The sequence below is a fragment of the Chrysochloris asiatica genome, unplaced genomic scaffold, assembly GCF_000296735.1.
Source record: "Chrysochloris asiatica unplaced genomic scaffold, ChrAsi1.0 scaffold00105, whole genome shotgun sequence".
Lineage (NCBI taxonomy): Eukaryota > Metazoa > Chordata > Mammalia > Afrosoricida > Chrysochloridae > Chrysochloris > Chrysochloris asiatica.
The window spans coordinates 7,538,908-7,547,003 of NW_006408623.1; the positions used below are offsets into that span (position 1 = coordinate 7,538,908).

Below are 8,096 nucleotides of genomic sequence, written 5' to 3' on the forward strand. Positions count from 1 at the left end.
CCCTGTGAGTCCCGGGCAGTGGGTGGAGCCATGAGGAGCAGCCCTGTGAGTCCCGGGCAGTGGGTGGAGCCATGAGGAACAACCCTGTGAGTTCTGGGCAGTGGATTCCCGGGCTGGGTCTTGGAGGGCTGTATGGGTGCTGGAGTGTTGAGGGTGTGGTCGTAGGGGCTGCATGGCCCTGGGGGTGTTGAGGTTGTTGTGGGGGGCTGTGTGGGCCCTTGGGGGAGTATATGCTGTAGTCATGGGGGGCACACTGTTGTCTGATAAGACCCCTGTCCAAGCAGCCTGGGCTGCAGTGAGTCAGGGGAAGGGAGGCAGTCAGGCTGAGTATCCACTTCCTATTGGGTAAAGTCAGTGAGGAGGTGTCCACTCCACGTAGGCGTTGCTGACCATCTTGTGACCATCATGAGCACAAGGGGGCAGAAACCCAGGGAGCTGCATGCATTCATTGATTGATACAGCAGAGGGCTTTCTGGACTGTATTAATGTCAGAGCCTCATGCGAACAAATGCACACATTCTAGAAGGCTGCCGTGGGGGTGCAGATCAACCCCTGCCCCCCTCCAGGGGTCTCATTCTGCTCTTGTGATTGGGGTCTTGGGCTGAGGAGACCACATCAGCAGGAACGTGCATAGGGTCAGGCCAGTGCCTTCTAAGGGGACATTTTTATCCTGAAGGAAAGAAAAGAAAGCAACCTAGGAACGTAAAACAGTTTGACCCCATCCTGCCCACCGTGTTTAATGAACAGGTTGTGAAGTGCACTGCGAACTGCACCCCAGGGCCCCAGGTGCAGAAGGAGCTGTGCACTGGCCCACAAAGGTAGCACAGAAGGTGAGACGTGGCCTCCATGCCCTGGACCAGACAGGCAGCAGGGTGCACCTACCAAAGCGTTCGCCAGCCTGGCCTCTGCTGGACGGCCCACCACCATCAGGCAGGGACCTGCCTCCTGTGGAAGGCGTCTCCCAAAAGCACACCTGAGTTTGTAATGGGGCAGAAGTGTGCATTCCATCAGAAGGTGATACTGGTCACCCCGACTCAAAGTGGCATTGACCCCACTCTGCAGTGACCATGACTTCACCATGTGTTTTCCTGCCTCATATCCAGCTGTGGTATCTGCCACTCGATTGGGTTCTGCTACCCCAGGGCAGAGCTGAGAGGCAGCTCGGTCTGCTCTGCACACAGCTGCATGGGCATACAGTGGAGGGCCAACAGGGGCCAGGTGGGCAGGCTCTTTGGAAGAGACAAGAAAACATGGAGAATATTGTCCAAGAGTTGTTGGAAGAAAACTTCCCTAACATCATGAAAGACAAGAAGTTGAACAAACTCCAAACAGAATAGACCCCCTAAGAGAATCACCAAAACATTTTATAATCAAACTTTTCAAAACCAAAGATAAGGAAAGAATCCTGAGAACAGCTCAGGAAAAACAAAAATTTACCTACAAAGGAGAACTAATAAGAGTCTGATTTCTCCACAGAAACCAGGCTGGCAAGAAGACAATGAAATGACATATATAAAACCCTGAAAGAAAAAAAAATTTCCAACCAAAAGTCATATACCCAGCAAATTGTCCATCAAATATGATGGCAAAATTAGGTCGTTTTCTGATAAGCAGAAATTAAAAGAACTTATAAAAAGCTGCCAAACCTTGCAAAAAAATACTAAAAGGAGCTCTTTAGACACGGAACCAAAGGCAGCACACAATAGCCTGAGACTAACATCCATAACATCACCGCCCAGAACTCACATATGTTGAAGTTAAATGCCGCTGAGTCAGTTCCAACTCATAAGACCCTATATAGGGTTTCCAAGTACCAGCTGGTGAGTTTGAACTGCCAACTGTGTGGTTCACAGTCTAGTGCAGACCTTACAGAGCCACAACCAGGAGTCCAACCCAGATACAGAAATATTCAAAGTAAAACAGACCTATTATTGTTGTTAAGTACGGTTGAGTTGGCTCCGACCCACTGCAATCCTGTATAGGGTTTCTGAGGAACGAATGGTGAGCTTGAACTGCTGATCTTATGTTTCAAACCGACTTTGCGGTCCAGCGCATTAGCCCGCACCGCCACACCTAGACTCCAAACCTACAAGGCTGGAAATAGAGAACTAGCAAAGAAACAAAAAATAAAGTAAACATAGGAAATAATGTAGTTACAGAACTTCCAAATGAAGATGAAATCAAGTAGATTTCAAGAAAAACAAATAAAAATAAAGCCATCCGCCATGTGTGTCAGAGTAGAACACCTCTATCACCCTTCTGAGAAGTCCTGTGCAGATTTGCCAAAGCCGTGCATCGGCTGGTAGTGTTTGTAGCAGTTGGTTTTTTAGAAGCAAATCGCCAGACCAGTCTTCCATGGCATGCCCAAGTGGGTTCAAATTGCCAATCTTTCTATTAGTAATAATTGAGTGTTTACCCGTGTGCTCCATACAGGGATGCCTTTGAATCAATAATGAAATTTAAAAGAAGGAAAGAACTCATTTGAAAAAAGAAGGAGCGGATAGTTCACATGAACTGCTGGGGTGGAGGCTGAGGACGGCTCATTCCTACCACCGGGCTGGAGAACACAGTCCACCTCTCAGATAGCAGACGACAGCTCCCTCCAGCCTTCCCCAGCCTTCCCGGACTCTGTCCTCACACAGAATTCACTAAATGCAGTGCAGACGCAATCAATAGTTTGTGTGAGCATTTCCCCACCTTTTTCTAAACAAACGCATTCCTGAGGAGTTAGTTTATTCACAGATCACCATGAGCGCTAATGACCCCCAAGTCCCGCCCCGTCAGTCACCAGGATGGCTGTTGATAAAGATTTAGTATCATGTTCTAAGTGGCAGCCTGTCAGTGCTGCTGAACCATTTGACCAGAAGAAAAAAACGCACAGGGAGCTATTGATTACAGCTTCTCAGTGTCACTTGTTCACTAGGATTTAGGTATTGATGAGGCTGTGAGTGAGAACAAGCTCTTTCCCTTGTGGGCTGCTACCCAGAAGAACAAAGGCGGAGCTGGAAAAAATATTCCGCTGGTACGAGGATCAGAAGGGCTCCAATATTGATTGAAAGGCCCCTTCATGGTTTTTTTTTTGTTAGAGACAAATCTATGGGTTTGGAAGTTTTATAGCATTTGAGAAAGGGCCAGAGTGAGCGATAGATGCACGTATCGGGCGAATTAGATTTCACAGTGGGAAGGTTCCGGCGCAGCTGTGATAATGATGAACTTCCCAGCGATTGATAAAAATTGCACTTTATGCAACTCTGGTTTCACCAAGGAGGGCACAGGGGGTACCCCTCCTCTGGAAATGCCCTGAAGCCCCCAGTAAATTCCAGCAGGTTCATGATTTTAATAATCTGAACCCAGCCAAGGAAATCCACACAAGTATAAGCAGTGGTCCCCATTTCTCATGGTGAACACCGTGCAAGCTTGGTGAGAACCATGCCTTGTCCACCACTGCATACGTTCAGTGAGGACCGGAGATGGTTGGAGCTGACTTAGTAACTGCCATCCAGTACCATCAATCCTATTGTCTGCATTGATCACGAAGAAGTACGTAAACATGCACACAAGGGGCCTTCAAAGAGCTCATGGAAAAATGGAATGAGAAGATCATGTAATTTCTCCACAAACTTTTTGAAGCTTTCTCACGTAGGTCTGTCTGTCTGTGTGCATATGGATGGTTGGATGGATAGGAAAGGAGGGAGACAGAGAGAGATACATAATCTGAGAATCTGGCTATATGAAGCAGAATGCAGCTTCAGGGTTTGGAGGAAGACTCATTCAGCACTTTAAGCCCCCTATGGAGATGCGGGAACCTTGCTTGCTGAAAGAGAAGAGGACTTGAAGCACTTACTGATGAAGATCAAAGACTACAGCCTTCAGTATGGATTACACCTCACCATAAATATATATATATATATATATATATATCCTCACAACTGGACCACTACGCGATATTGTGGTAAATGGAGAAAAGACTGAAGTTGTCAAAGATTTCATTTTACTTAGATCCACAATCAACGCCCATCAAAACAACCATCAAGAGATCAATCAGCATACTGAATTGGCAAGAGACTTCTTTAAAGGGTGAAAAAGCTGTGATATTCACATTCCCACAGTAACGAGCTAGGAGCACATGCAAAGGTAAATATATAAAGTATCAAAAAGCAAAGATGTCAGTCTGAGGACTAAAGTATGCCTGATCCAAGCCATGGTATTTTCAGTCACCTCATATGTATGTGAAAATTGGACAGTGAATAAGGAAGACCATAGAAGAACTGATGCATGAGTTATGGTGTTGGAGGAGAAGTTTGAAAGTGCCACGGACTGCCAGAAGAACAAATTAATACAGCCAGAATGCTCCTTAGAAGCCAGGATGGTGAAACTTTATCTCTCACACTTCAGACATGTTATCAAGAGGGACCATTTCCAGGAGAAGGACATCATGCTTGGTAAAGTGGAGGGTCAGTGAAAAAGAGGAAGACCCCCGATGAGATGAATTGGCACAGTGTCAACTGCGATGGGCTCAAGTGAGACAATGGCCGTGAGGGTGGCACCAGGCCAGCAGTGTTTTGTTCTGTTGTACATAAAGTCACTGTGAGTTGGATCCAACTCGATGGCACCTAACAACAATGACAATACACAAGAACACTGTGGCTCTGTAGGATTAGCGCTTGAATGCAAACCATAAGGTCAGCAGTTTAAGCTGTTCCCCAGGAGAATGATGAGGCTTTCTGCTCCTGTAAAGATTTACAGCCTCAGAAACCCTATATGGGGTCATTATGAGTCGGAACCACACGGAGTGAGTAGAGATGATAGATACATTCATCTTGCTCGGTCTTAAAATTTCACTGCTTTTGGGGAGGGAAGGATGAAAATCATAGAACGGTTATGAAATCGATTGCTACATAGGAAACTTGAATTGGCCTAAATGTAAAACCGTTGAATTAAATGTCTACCTCTTTATCCATCAAAGGCATCTATTGCATGTTATCTAATAATGTCCTCACAACAGTTATTTAAGGGAATTGGCTTGATAGCAGTAGGGTGGGGTTGTTACTGTATTTTGTAACAATCACCAGAGTAAATATTTCATTCTTAAAATTTTAAGTTACTCCTCCTAAGATAATTGTAGTATTATGCTATTTGTAGGATTTGTTAATATTATTACTTTTCAGTCTGTGAAACTCCACAGTGAAAAGTAAAAGTCAATTCTCTGTCATCCTTCCCACAATCACCACTCTCAACATCACCATCAGCACCATTACCACCACCATCAACATCATCATTATCACCATCAACATCATCACCGTCACTATCACCACCATCAACATCATCATTATCACCATCACCCTCATCACCATCACTATCACCACCATCAGCACCATCATAATCATCAGCACCCTTACCACCACCATCAACATCATCATTATCACCATCACCCTCATCATCATCACTATCACCACCATCAGCATTATCAATATCACCACCATCAGCACCCTTACCACCACCATCAACATCATCATTATCACCATCACCCTCATCACCATCACTATCACCACCATCAACACCATCATAATCATCAGTACCCTTACCACCACCATCAACATCATCATTATCACCATCAACATCATCACCATCACTATCACCACCCTCAGCATTATTATCACCACCACCAATATCATCACCCTCATCACCATCACTATCACCACCATCAGCATTATCAATATCACCACCATCAGCATCATTACCACCACCATCACCATCACTATCACCACCATCAACATTATCAATATCACCACCATCAACATCATTATCACCACCATCAGCATCCTCACCATCATTATCAACATCATCACGATCACTATCATGACCATCAACATTATTACCCCCATCAACAGCAGCAGCATTATTACCACTACCAACATCATCAGCATCACCACCATCAATATCATCATTATCACCAACACTAACATCTCCATAATCACGATACACCATCTGCATCATTATCACCACCATCAACATCATCACCATCAGCATCATTATCACCATTACCAGCATCACCAGCATCACCATCATTATCACCGTCAGCAGCATCACCATCACTATTACCACCAACATCAGTATCATCAATGTTATAACCATCATTATCTCCATCATCATCACCATTATCACACTGATACTTATTGCAACTCTCTCTGACTACATCTCCACACATTTTTGTGGTAACCCTAAATTTTAGTCAAAGTCAGAACTAGCTGGTGAACTGAGGGAAGTTACATTTCTACCATCTCAGGTGAATGGTGTGACCTTTGGTAGCTGTGTGAGCTTAGGGAATGCTGGGGTAGTGTGAGAGTTACAGTGCCTGGCCTCTGGGTGCTGGAGGAGCACGAGGTGAGGGTGTGAGCATGAATGAGGAGGTGAGTTCCTCTGGGAGCATTGATTGAGGGTGAGGGTTAGGGCAGGAAGTGCTCCAGGGAGCACAGTGGTCTCCATCACCCAGTGTTGGTTCCCAGTCAAGGGTAGGGGTGGGCACCAGGCAGGTGGATTCTGAGGGTGGCACTGCTCCAGGCATGTGCGCTGAGCTTCTATTGGAGACTCACCAAGCCTGAGCAGCAGAACACGTGCAGGGGTACTGGAGACAGGAAGGCAGGTTGCCCGGGTCCCCAAGCCCAGGTTGACAGTGACCTCCTCTGTATCTTTCAGATCCCCATCCTCATCCCGTGTCACCGTGTCATCAGCAGTAGCGGCACCATGGGCGGCTACTCCGGAGGGCTGACCGTGAAGCAGTGGCTGCTGGCCCACGAGGGTGGTCCCGTGGGGGCCAAGCTGGGGGGGATGCAGCCAGAGCTAGGCACCAGATGCCAGGAGATGCTGGCCGACGTGGAGCATGTGCAGCGGGGCTGAAGGGTTGCGTGGGCACTGTGTGGGCAGGAGGGTGGTGGGCACTGCATTAAAGTCTGTGTCTTGATGGTAGCTGTGTGCCCTCTTTTGGTTCTACATATCTTGGTGGATGAGACCGGGCAGTATCCGTTGGTGAGGGGTGAGGGGCAATCCTGGAAGGACTTGTGGCCACAGCAGAGTGCCCAGCCTAGATCCCACTCAGCCTATCCCACCGTCTCTCACCCGTTCCTCTCAGGACCCCACACCTGGCGTCTCAGACGAGCACTTAGTGGGATGAATGTGCACCTTCCTTTCCAACTGCTGGAAAACTTGGTGGCACAGCAGTTAAGTGCTGGGCTGCGAACACAAAGTTGCCAGTTTGAATCTGCCCAGCAGCTCCATGGGAGGAAGGCCTGGGTGCCCCGTGGGTTGTCCTGAGTTGGAATGGATTGGCCAGCACACAACAGAAAAGCCAACACAAGACCAGCCCCTGGCTGAGGTCTGTGGATTAAAAGGGGAAGAGCCCTGCGCTAAAATGCTTTGGAAGTGTACACAGCTCTTTGGACATGGGTCTGGTTGCAATGGTGCCCCACCCAACCTCTTTCCTGGGTCTCCCTGGTCTGGAACGCAGGTGGGGGAAATGTAACCACACACACACACACACACACACACACACACACACACACACTCCCCAGAAGTAGCTCTTCCACGCTGCTGTTGAGGCCTCTAGGACTCTGGGCGGGCAGGGCCCCGGGTCCCCACACCATGCCTGACATGCAGATGGCTTAGCACACGTTGCTGGTGATGTAGCTGGGATTTCCAATATCAGCTGCCGCCACAATCTAACACTTCATGATCTCCGTCACTTTAACCTTGTCACTAACTGTATCCGAAAGTGGATGAGGCGTGGATAGCATAGAGCCTGTGATAGATGGGGGCATCGTCGACTCACCTGTGCCCTGAACCTGCCGTGTTACCAAGGGTTCCTGAGCTCGTGTCTGCCACAGTGGGGAAGCTCAAGTGGTTTGTATGTGTCGCAACTTTATAATGCATGGGGCTCGGGCATTATTTTATGTTTCATGTTACTGTGACTCCCTCCAAAAGCAGGCACTGATAGAAACAAGCTTCAGACTTCTCACGCTAATTGACATCTTAGGAGGTCCTGTTCACACAGCCACCAGAAAACGGGGATAGGACCCCACTCTCCCTAAGCACATGCAGCT

General features: G+C 47.5%; 1 protein-coding gene across 1 annotated transcript in view; it reads left to right on the top strand.

Annotated features, from left to right (window-relative positions):
* MGMT (O-6-methylguanine-DNA methyltransferase) overlaps positions 1 to 6,897 on the top strand; it is a 207,858-nt gene extending 200,961 nt beyond the window's left edge. Inside the window, exon 8 of the mRNA XM_006867477.1 lies at positions 6,697 to 6,897. Within this exon, the coding sequence (XP_006867539.1) occupies positions 6,697 to 6,897 (201 nt within the window). The remainder of the gene's footprint in view (positions 1 to 6,696) is intronic.
* Positions 6,898 to 8,096: the final 1,199 nt, after the last annotated feature.